At 35.4% G+C, this 12,706-nt stretch overlaps 1 protein-coding gene across 2 annotated transcripts in view; it reads left to right on the top strand.

Moving 5' to 3' along the window:
- The window catches only part of CTNNA2 (catenin alpha 2), a 515,391-nt gene that overhangs the window by 448,217 nt on the left and 54,468 nt on the right, over positions 1-12,706 (top strand). For both annotated transcript variants that reach the window (XM_054203179.1, XM_054203178.1), the window contains one exon: positions 63-263. In XM_054203179.1, coding sequence (XP_054059154.1) covers positions 63-263 — 201 coding nt within the window. The remainder of the gene's footprint in view (positions 1-62; positions 264-12,706) is intronic.

Raw genomic sequence — 12,706 nt, 5'->3', positions numbered from 1 at the left:
GTAAGCTTTGCTATGAGTGAGAATGAAATGAAATGAGCCTTATTTTTTTTCCTGTATCCTAGAAAACCATATTCTGGAAGATGTGAATAAGTGCGTGATTGCTCTCCAAGAGGGGGATGTCGATACACTGGACAGAACTGCGGGTGCCATCCGAGGCCGTGCAGCCAGAGTTATTCACATCATTAATGCAGAGATGGAAAACTATGAAACTGGGGTTTATACTGAGAAGGTACTGGAAGCTACCAAACTGCTCTCTGAAACTGGTAAGCTTACCTGAGATGTTGTTCAATATTAAGTCACTTAAAACCTTCATGTAGTTCTCTGAAATCTGTAACTCAGAGGGGAACCTGTGCTTGAAAACAAGATATAAACAAATTAATGACCATGAGTGCTTTTTTTATTCTCTACTCAGTGCTATTGCAGAATTCATATTGACAAGAGCTGTATAAGAGAAGAAATTCACTAGCCCATCAAGGCTAGTCTACTTCGTCAAAGTTTCAGTGATTTGAGTAATACACAGCCTTTTCTTCAAGTTGATTATGAGTCGGTTGATTATGTATTGTGTGTCTTTGGAAAATCATTACAAACATTACTCTGTGGTCTTTGCAGGTGAATGTACTTGTTGGTGACTGAAGTTGTGTTTCTAAACAATTTTTCTTCAAAAACACATTTAAGCAACCGAAAATATATCGCCTGATTGAAAAAATATAAAAGTCTGCTGGATTATATAAAATAGATAGATTATATACAAGTATGAAAGTCTGCTAGATAGGTATACTGGGAAAAAACACTATTTTTTTTAACCTGTTTTTGCCTTCACAGAGCAGGGGTTGGATTCATCTAGGTGCTTATGTCTACATTGATCATTTTAGACTCTGTTATACTCAGTATTATCTGTTGCTTACGTGCATCTGAATCGTTCAGTTCAGGCAGTGTTATCAAGTGCTTTCATCTTAAAGCAGTGGTCTACATTTGTTTGGACGAATCATGCTTTGAATTTCATTGACTTTATGGACTGGGTCTCCACTCACTGTACAAGTGACCAGCTGTGAAGTAGATGCGTGTAGTGTAGATGTATTAAAATGTCTGAGCTGACATCTATCTGGCTGCACTTGTTTACCTGGGCTTTAAAATCATCAGGATTATTTTAGGAGGAACAAATGAGACTGTACCACTTCAGGACACGGCAAATGTAACATTGAGACAAAACAACCAGACATCTCCCTCTGAGGCAGAAAAGCAAAAACTGCTGCAGATCTGGCAGCCTCTGTGTCAGCTTTAAGCACAGAAATCAGCAAAATGAGCTAAACTAAATGTTAGGATGACTTAGTATTACTTGTTGTGTTATTGTTGCCCCAGCTTATTATCTTTTAGCCCTAATGAAAGCCCAAGCCCTATTTGCACAGATAAATCCCATTAAACAGAATAAAGACTTTCTTCTTTTTTTACCTTTCATTGTGATTTATTGGAAATTATAGCTGAAGCGTGGATTCTTGTGATTGTGATTATGGCTAGACAGTTGTGCCTTGAACACCCACAATGCTTGTAGATTGACACCAACCTGTAGAAATTAACTTTCACAGACTCTTTCCTGTGAGCTGCAGATAGACATTTCTGGGGAGAGGTCAGAAATCAGTACCATGATCTTCAGCCTATGTTAGACACTCCATTTGGCTCTACGCAGCTATTTCCTATGTGACATTCATGTTCGTTTTACTTCCGTCTGAACCCAGAGGGTTGGTTTTTGCCCCTGTAAAGCTTGAAGAGAATGCAATAAGGTTTGCTTCTTTTTTTCCTCGAAGTTTAGTGATTCTATTTTGTGTCACATGTTTTTTAGGTGGCAGAAGCAAAAGCAGATCAGAAAATTGTTTTTATTAGTCCCCCTATTTTTTACTAGCCAGTAAGAGATCAATGGAATGAGTACTGTAAATTTAGCTTGTTTGAAAAAGTCTCTGAACAGGTATTATGCATTCACAGAAAGAAAATAATCTGTTCAGTCTTATATGGTAGACTATTTTGTTGCACTGTTATGTTAAAGTCTCCTTTTGGTAAAGGAGAGATTTTGAAGAATTCTTCCTATCAGTAAGATTTCTTTATTAAGCAAAATGAAACATATCTTCAGGCTTTTTATTCAGCTAAAATTTCTGACCTAATGTTCTGTAAAATTTGTTATTAATAATTTTTCAACAGAGTAACTGACAGTTATAAAGTGCAGTTATATAGATCAATAATAGGCACAGTAAATACTTATGTTCCATATTTAATGTAGTTTTTGACATAATTTGAATTATCACTAAGTGTTAGAAGCTCTGGACTAAGTGCATCTTGACAACATCATCTTGTTAATTCTGGGATTCAGCACATAAGACTGAGTCCCTGTTCCTCAAAGTCGAAGTTATTACTTATTCTGTATTTTGTAAAATGTAAGTAAACATGTGAGTAAGAAAAAAGTAGATTTTAAATTAGAAGTACTGTACATCATGTACAAATTGTGCAACAGAAGTTCAGAAGATGGAATGGGCCCAAATTCAGTGGAGCCAATGAAGCTGAAGTGATTTATGCCAGACGTGAATGTGGATCATTAATACTACAGCAGAATGTCGATCTGCAGCTTTTCAGGCCATTTACAAAGGCAATGATTATTATTTCTCTATGATTGTTGATTAAAAAAAGGTAGAATTTACTGACTCATTTTGTCACCCTGGAATAAAGTAGTGTAAATGGTATTTAGACCACCCTACACCATTCTGTGCCTTTCCCATTTATACCCTTCCCTCTTCCCAAGAACTGGTCTCTATCTACCTATGCATCCGTGTAGCTATGAATATAGAGATATGGGTATATATGAATACAAGCATATATTTATATATTCATTCTATTCATCAGCTTGAGATCCTGTGCAGATTTTATCAAACACTCAAGAATGATGAGAGTGATTTACTTGGACTCAGGCTCCACCCACAGATGCACATATCAAAATCTCAGAGAGAATCTTGATGTTGAATGTCTTATCGTTTTCATCTTTATTCCTCCTTATTTTTACTTGAACCTTTATTTATGTTCAAATGAAGTGCTTTCAAAAGCTGGGAAAAATTTAGTTAAATGACAATGGGAAGGAAATAAGCAGATTACATTTCTCTTATTATTTACTTTTAACTATCAGCTCAGGCAAGGAAAGGCTCTGTTAAGTCTCCTTTTGCAGGGTTTTCATGCTATTATATGACTACTGGGTTTGGGCCGCAGAAACACTTTGCTAATGGGTTTTTTGGGGGGGAGTAAATTAATCTTTAATGAAAGTTATGTTGGTAGGTTCTGAGAAATTGGAAACAACGCAAACCTTACTTTAACAACTGGATTCACCTTAAAGTTTTATTTGTTTGTTGTTTTCATTTACAGCCTTTGGAATATATAGTGTGGGGTTTTTTAGTGTTTCAGTGCTTTCTTGCCGGCACTTGACTAACCTACTGCCTTTATAGCCAAACCTACTGCCTTTATAGCCAAATACTTGTTAGAGGCTAGATTCTTATCTCTGACAGCAGTATTAGGGAGTGAGGTATTGGTTAATGTCTTTTTAAAATTACACACTTTTTCTTTAAAACCAAAATAAAAACTTGACTCTCAGTTGATGACTTTATTCTAAATCCCAGATGAAAACTATAAACCCACAGAGTTTACAGGCTTGCTGGGAACAAAGACAAAACTCATAGATTTTAGTGGATGTTAATTGTGTGCAGGAGTAAACCAGAGCTTCGGGGTTTAATTTTTTTATTTGCTTTTCGAGGCACTGTGAAGTTTTGCTAATATCTTTAGCTTGGTTTCCTGAAGAGCAAGGCCCAGTGGCTCCCAGGGGACAGTCCCAGCCCTGGGCATCAGGCACAACCATGGGGACAGTGTTGGCCTGAGGCCAGGCTGGGATGTCTCATGGGTGGGAGTCAGTATCAGGCCCGATGAGGGGAACCAGGGTCAGACACAGCCCAGGGATTGGTAAGCAGGGCCATGCTCCTGTTAAATGCTATATTGGTATTCTGCATTTTGTAGAGGGCTGTGAAATTATCCTGCTACAGATAGTCCATGAAGAAGAAGAAGAAAAAAAAAAAAGGAAAGAGAGGTGAAGAGGAGAGTGGAAAGAGTAGAAAGAAAAAGGAAAGAGGAGAAAAAAAAGGTTAAAAGCAAAGAAAAAGGCAAAAAGCAAGTGAAGGAAGTAAGAGAAAAGAGAAAGCAAGATTTCTGTTTGACTATTGAGATCTCTCAAGCCGCTCAACACCCACCCTAGCGGTGACCAAGGCCAGCTCAAAGTGTCCTGTTGCCTTTAGTAAGGAGGAGATTGAAGTCTACTCGGCAATTGCGTGAGAAGCTGTACCGACTGTAGGGAAGAAACATGAGTTTCTAAATGAGTAAAAAGAATTGTCCGAAGAAAGAAATCAAGTAATACGCGGTGAGGTTGAATATTGTTTTTCAAGATTTCTGAGATGCAGGAAGGAGAAAAAGGTGTGATATTTTTTAAAGTTCAGAGGGTTGAATTTAAATTGGGAAAACTAGAGTAGACTTTGCAGGGTTATATTGAAAGGGAGTGAATGGGAAATGAAGGAGAAAAGCAGAACAAATGGGACCAGAACTGCCTGGGAAGGGCTTTGAAAAGGTTCCAATTTCTTTTTTTTCTTTTTTTTTTCTTTCCTTCAGTTTGCATTGGGATGTCTGGAAACCATCCTGGAAGATCAAGTGCCGTAGTATTTGGGTTACTCACTCCTGTGAAGGACATTGGAAATTCGAAATTGTCTGATTCAGAGCAGAAATTTGAGTTTCAGCTTTTAGCATGTTTTAAAAATATCCTAGTAACCTTGTAACTAGCTGTTTTTAAGTAGGCCGCTCTGACTTCTGTTTTGACATAAATTTCTTATTTTGTCTTTATCAGAATGGACTAAAGTTGAAAATCAGCACTACTGGCAGTTCAGCAATAAGCCTGTGAGAGTTTTATCAGTGTGAGTAGGACAAACTTTAAAGATATTTATCACTAGGAAAAGGCAGCTCAATGATATTATCAAAGCTAATACTAAAATGTGGTAAAGATGGATTTTTCAGCAGTGATGTGAAGGGAAACAAAATGTAGAAGCAAGAAGAGGAATTTAAGCATAGCTATAATAAAAAAAAAACCATATTGAATCTGAAGGAGAGCTAGAAATCGCAAAATGGAGCCTATTTAAAAAATAAATGATGTTAAATTCATGTTTTATGGGATTTTCAGGTAGCTGTAGTACAACTTATGGGTACCATCACCCTGAGAACACGAGACCATTTATCCAGGGGGTTTGATGAAATTATGGCTTTTATTCTGCAAAGCACTGCAGCATTTTCGTTAAAGTTTTGCTAAACTGAAATCCAAAGGTCAAGATATCACCACCAAAAATCACTTAATGCATCATTTAAAAAAAGATATTTTACAAAAGGACCAAAGAATACTCAACATTACGTTCCTCTAGTTCTTGGTTTGATCCAAAGAATTTTTAACCGGAGAGACGGTGTTCAATAAGCAGAGGAATACAGTAAGAAATCCTGTAAAATATATTATAAAACAATTAAATGAGATACATAAGAGATGAATGAATCACCACCGTGTCTAAAAGCTTAAATACTATTTCTGTTTCTCTCCACTTTTAGAGTTTAAAAATAGAATATAGTACTAAAGGAGAATATAATATAGTCGATTTAGATTTTCAAAGGCTTTTCATAAAGTCCTGCACACACAGCTGTTTGGAAAATGGGTAACCATGGAGTGAATGTTAAGGCCTTTGATGGATTAAGAGATGGTTACAAGGCACAAGCAAAGCATAAATGACCATTTCTCAGCAGGCAGAAAGATAAATCCTGTGATGCTTCAGGGGTCAGCGCTGTGGTTGGTGTATAATGGATTAATTAACAGGTGAAGAGAAAGAAGAAAAATTTGCTAAACGGAAAACGCTGGTTTGGCTGGTGGGAGTAGGGGAGTTTCCTCATCAGAAATACAACACTAAGAGATAATTTTATTTAATTTTTCTAGATAAATGGAACAACTTAAACTGTATTATCTACACTGACAGGAAGGCTCTGAGCTAATTCGTTCTCTCTGAAAAAAAATATGGCATCATTATGGGCATCTGGGCAAAGATACCTTTTCCATGGACAACAGCCCTCACATCAGTGTTTCAGATGTTAGCCTATACTTTAAGGAGGATATTCGCTGAATGCCCCAAATAGTTGTTTCAACTTTGATTTCCACAACCTAAAAATCTCCCAGAAATGGAAGAAGGTCAAGATAAAGATGACAAAATTAAAGAAATGTGGAGATATGGAGGCAAATTAACTCCAGGACAGTTTCAAAAGACTAGGTTTATCTATTTCAAATGTGCCAGACAGCTTAGATAATGAATAGTAGGTTAGTATAATAGAAGTGCCTATTGTCATAAATCATTATTACTTAGTTGCTGTTCGAATCTTTTCTCAAAAACATCTTGTGTTCTTGAGAGCCATTTTTTAGAGTAAGGAGAATAGTTGTGGAGGAAGAAAAAAATTTATACCAAGTCTAGAAAATACAGGGAGAAAAATGCAGTGAATATTGACAGGCTGCAACAGAATGTTTTGTGAATATAAATGTGAACTGTACAGTAATCTTTTAAAATAAAAACGCAAGCATTCCTTGCATCTCCTTACCTACACACACCTATGTACTGAGATACACAAAAATAACTAAAGCCAGAAAGGGTGTTTTGCTTGTGTTATATAAGTCATTTTGTGTTCAACAACATGCAACTGTTTTCTTTAGGGGATTTTTTTGAAGAGTTGCAGCTAGATTTTATTTGAAATATTAGCCTGAAGGGAGTTCCATTCGGTAGCAATAATATTTTGGGGGTACTCACTGTATGTTGTGTTTATTTACACAAGTAGGCAGGAGAATGAGTGAGACACCTGAAATTGGTGAGATGCATATGTCCCTGCAGCCGTCATTTGCTATCCTTCTTTGTGCTCTTTGTGATGTGCCCTTTCATTACATGATTGCCTACTATGTTGGCCATGAGGCACCTCCTTGCAGACACCGCTTACCTTGGTTCTCCCCCCTTCCTGGAAATTAAAATTCAATCAGCACGAAGTTTGAAGGTTTGGGGTTTTTTTCCTGTGTGTCCATATCTCCGAATACTTGGTAATTTAAATTGAGACATCCCATTAATTTCTAGACTGTAAGCCCACCTGTTCTGCACATGAGCAAATCCAATGTTTCCTGAAAGTGTTGCATTACCACGTCTATACTGCATAGTTGCATATACACACGGATAAAGTAAGAGCCTTCTGTGAAGTGCCAGAAGACCTATTTATCACATATGGGCTAAAGGGTCAGGACTTGGCCATAAATTCAGGGCACCCTGACAACATTGGTTTTACACTCTGTGGCTAAACCGGTGATGCAGTGTATTGGCAGTGAAGGCTGATTCTTCCTGAAAGTCTTGTGTTTACTGCAAAATGCTGTAGGGTATGTGGTTTCATTATTTTACATCTATCCTTTAACCATTTCACTGGGGGAAAAGTGAATCGGTAAAACGGCAAGAAGATAAAAGATTGCATTATGCTTCGGAGAGTGTTGTTTCATCCTTTTCTATGCCATAGCACATAAACCAGCATGCTACAAATCTTGCCCTATTCTTGCTTTTCCTCTTCTCTGAGTGACCAATGTGAGACGCATAGGATTTGATATCCAGAACTGATGAGGATTCACATTTTTACTTCTAACTATTTAGCTGTAACGGAAGTTGTTCCTTGGTTCTCTGAGCACAGAATGGCAAACGCTCTGAAAATCCAATCCACTGACGTAAAACACAGACATAATTACATATGGGCGTTTCTTCATCCACGACAACCAAAATATTAGTATATGTATCTGTATGCATGATATGTCTATGCACAATGTGCACTACAAAGATACATAGATGGAAGCATACATCACCCAAGCAACAAAATATTTAAACCAAATCTGCTTCTTGGAAAACTAGTTGGTCTAATACTATTATATATTGTTTAATTTTTCAGTAGAGCTTTATAAAACTTTTTAATTAGCAATATAAGAATCATGACTGAAATGTTGTAAGTTATGATATGAGACCAGGGTTTAATAAATATTTTATGAAATATTTAGAATCTTCTGATAAGGAATTTACAGTTCTGAAAACAGACTGTGACAAACACTTCGAGCTAAATAAGGTGTCATGTTCGATTCCTTAGTCATCCTTCAAAATATATTGAGAAACTGTGCTGTTTTTGACAAAGCATGTCAGATATCCAATAGAAATTATTTTTAAATACCTGTTTAAAATACTTAAACTTGCCAGTAGTAGACTTTATTCTTTCCTCAATTAAGTGAAATACAGGGTTCATAAATTAAAAAAAAAAAAAAAAAAAAAAACAAACAAAAAGAAACCCCAAAACAAGAACCTAGAAGAAATGTCATTCAAAACTCTAAAATTTTAAGATACAGCTTTGTGAATTTCCTGTACTAAAACCTCTTAAATCTAGATAATGATTGGGCTTTTTTCCTAAGAGAGTATCATTTTTTTTTAGTATAGTGGATCTATTATTAGTCTTCCCTGATAACCCTTAGCTTATAATACTGCCAATCATTCCGGATAATTTTGTTGATTTATGTGACATACACAACTGTGATGTTTAGTATAAGCACAGATTCTCTGTGTGAGATTTTCAGGGATACTTCCTTCAACTTTCAGCAGTGTAGTGGTCCAAACCTTTAGACTGCCATGTCATTCTTGAATAATCTTACCCAAATCAGACCGGATTTTTACAGCCATTTAAGGGTGATTTTGACCAGGTGATTGGTACCTAAAATTATGTGTCTAGTCTCTATGAACAGAATTTGATTCAGCTGAACTTGAACTGCTTTCTTAAAGTAAGTGTGATTAATTGTCTAATGGAAACATCTATTGCTCTCCATTTGGTATAGAGAAACACAGATTTCTAAGTTTCAGATATATGAAGTAAAATGAAACGAGGCCAAGGATCCTAGCTCTCACTGATACCATTAAAAATTAGAAATCTGTGCACCTGGAGGAACCTTTATTGTTTTTTCTGTATCTCAGATCTCCCTTTCTATGTTACTGAACATTTGCATCTACGTAAGTATGTGAGGAATTCGAGTTCCTAAATTATAAGGTCATAAAAGGGCTTAAAATTAGCTAGGCATTCATTTAATCTTGTATGTAATGACACTTCATATTCTAATGCTATAAACAATAAAGATCAAACTTTTTTTTTTCTTTTTCTTTAATCTCAATAATGTTATTATGTAACCTAACTTTTCCCTGTCTATCAGTGATCTTATTGTTCCCATATAACTAAGCAAAATCTGTGGCTATGTTTTTAAATACAAACATTGTAGTACAAACTGATTACCACAGGAGAAAAAGTCAGTACAGAATATATTTTTAGAAAATTGATAATTACTTGATAATTTTAATGTGCAGGAGAAATGGGGGGTCCCCAAGAAAAACAGAAAAGCTCTAGAGAGAATGCTTTCTGTGTGGAGCAGGGTGGTTCACAAGAAAATACAGGTTGTATCAAGGCATGAATTCACCCATGGTGGTGTGCTAGTTTTCTATTATGCTGGTAGTAAAGAAAAAATATTAAAAAAAATTAATCAATTGAAGTAATTTTATCTTTGCTGTTTCTCGGTTTTTCTCCAGTAGCAGTTCAGCCTAGATTTTGTTGTTAGCGATCGTACTTTCAGTGCCATTGAAAACTCATCTACAGAAAGGCTCTAAAATCTTTACTTGTTAGAATGACTATGTCAGTAAATTAGAAGTGTTGCTATTAACTTGGGACCTGATTCTGTCAACATTTATGCAGGTGCCTAATTAATTCATGTAGTTAGACTGAGAGATGTTAATGGATCACATTTTTCAGTCTAAGTGTATGCATAACTGTTTTCAAGACCACAGCTCAAACTACAAAACCAATATTAATTTTTTCCCTCAAAGTATTGATTTGCTTCTGAATCTGAAATTCATAGCAAATCTATTTGTACATAATAAACGAATAATCCTCTATCTGATGCATTTAAAAGTTTCAACTCCAGATACAGATTTTATGCCTTTGCCTGAATTTTGCTTCTAGCCATTTCACTGTTGGCGTAAGAATATCCTTCTTTGTACGGTAAATGACAGATAAGGAAGACTGGAAATTTTGTGGGTGCAACTGAGTTAGGTATTTTCTCATATATCACTGTCGTGGAGCTCAAGTGCGGCCAGATGACCTTAACTGGAGAATAAAATAGTTCACTCAATTTCCAAAAAATTTACTAACGATATATGCTTAGAGAAACTGTAAGTAATAGCATCTTATTAGTTTAAGATGTTTTTTCTTGCTTTTAGCAAGCATCTTATAGTTTAAGATGATTTTTCTTGCTTTCTAATCAAAAATGAGTACTGATGTAAAAAATGCAATTAGCAAGCAAGCAATTCATAATTCATAATATAGTTTAATAGCTATTTCCATTTTGAAACAGTAGATAATGTACATGTGTAAAAATGTAAATTAAGGACTAAACCGTATCCAGGTCTGCAAGGTCAAAATTGTTGAAAGGAGCTTTCACACCCAATGGGCACTCCCCATGCTAATCCATGTGGTCAAAAATGAGTGACTTGTTCACCAAAACGAACAAAATGTAACTTTCCATCTCGTCCCCATGGCCTGATGCTTATGAATATACTACTCCAATCTACAAATGGAGTCATGACTGTTGGCATCTTCCCAGTGGCACAGTGAGAAAAATTACGTGTGGGGCTTCAATATAGATTATTGGCATAAGTCTTCATTGGCTGAAGGCCCACCTAGGGCCTCACTGTGCAACTTCACAGTATCTTCTCTCAAGTCTTTTTATATATATTTTAATAATTCTAAATTGACCTTTGCCATTTTTTACAATAGTATCACATTGTTAGATACATTGCAAAAATCCATTTGATTTGTCTTTCTGGTTTGACAGTGTACCACAGGTAATTAATTATTCCTTGTGATGTTTTTTACCATGAGTTCCATGTCCACCGTATAGTAACTTAATTTGCATTTCCCTCATTTTGTTTCTAAGAATGTCGAGTGTGGTCATATCAAAAACCTTAAAGTCAAGCTGCTTCTCCCAACTCACTGGTTAGCTGCCCTGTCAAGAAAAATATTGTAAGAGCTTGATGCAACCTCTTTTGACAAATCTGTTGCCTGTCTGACATCTGCTCATTATTTACAAGATAATTAAACATTAATTGCTTTACATCATGTTTCATTTTCTTTCTGGGTACTGAAATTAGGCTGAATATCCTATTTTTTTTCCTTCATTTTTTTCTCTGCCTTTATAAAAATAGTTATTTGCTTTTTCTTCTTTTTCCAAATCCCTGGAACTTTCACTGTTACTGGTTTTCTTGCATGCTCAAAGAGCGTTCAGAAATTGCTTGTATTATTTTTTTAAGAACCACAGGGTAAATTTTACTATGCTCTGTTAACTGAAGACATATTTAATAGATAAATTTCCTTATGCAGATGTTCTCCAAACTGCCCTTTCCTAATTCAGGTCTGTTTCACTTGCTATTAATTATGCTAAATACCTGACCACCTCTGCTATTTAGGAAATTCTCGACAGAAATTTAAGGACCCTAAATATTAGGGTTCTTTGTCTCCTTTTCTGTTGCCATTTTTGCATCTCTATCTTTACTTACTTTATCTCTATGACCCTAAATATTTTTTCTTTTATTCTTTATGTTTACTTGTTTGCATTGTATTTTTAATAATTGCTTTTTGATTTTCAGGCCAGAGATTTCCTTATGCAATCATATTAGTCTTCTGCTACAATTTCAAGTGTTCCGTTCATTAAGATAATTTGATATATTCATTTATTAGTACTTTTTCCAAAACTTCAGCTCTCAAACTCCTTTTCTACTTAAAATGTTTCCCTTCTGCCTAGCAATGTTTTGTTAATGTTTAAGTATATTGTTGTTGTCACTTCTTCCTCTTTTCTCCAATATTTCCCAAGCACTTATTGCACTTACTGAACATTATCTGCATGAAAGATAAAATTCTGTTCTTTCATCTGTGTTCATAAACAAACATATATATGTTTGTGTATATATATTTAGGCAGAATAAACAAAATTTGAATAGATATATCCCTTTAAAGGGTTCCACTTTAATATCCAGTGAGTAATACTTAAATGCCGGAAACAGAAAAGTTGGCTCATTGCTGCTGCCAGTTGTTCTTCAAAATGTAAACTAGTCTTGAATCATATTTTTTCATGTTTTTACTTTAAATCAGATAATAAGTAAGATGCCTAAAACATAGTTTTCATTGTGATTAAGGTATATTTAAGGACACTCAGTCAGGAAGAAAATGTGGTTTCCTGCCACAGTGACAGTTTACTTCCTAGGAAAGATTATCTCTGCTCTTGAGGAAAATGACACTGGAAATTCCCCTATTTATTCATCAGGCTACCAAAAAGTGTATTGAAAATAGGGTCTACGGAAAAGGTGATAAAGATAATATTATGCCAAAAAAGGCAACTGTCTGAGTTAGGAATCATCTTTGCCTGTTCTTCCAATTATAATGACAAAATAATAAAGCCAGTGGTACGTGATTTGGATACCAAGGTGGCAAATAATAAAAATGATGTGAATATAATGAAAAGACGGGT

Source organism: Rissa tridactyla, chromosome 5, assembly GCF_028500815.1.
Source record: "Rissa tridactyla isolate bRisTri1 chromosome 5, bRisTri1.patW.cur.20221130, whole genome shotgun sequence".
Taxonomy (NCBI): domain Eukaryota; kingdom Metazoa; phylum Chordata; class Aves; order Charadriiformes; family Laridae; genus Rissa; species Rissa tridactyla.
The sequence above is the reverse complement of the archived record's forward strand: the minus strand, read 5'-3'. Positions and strand labels throughout refer to the sequence as shown.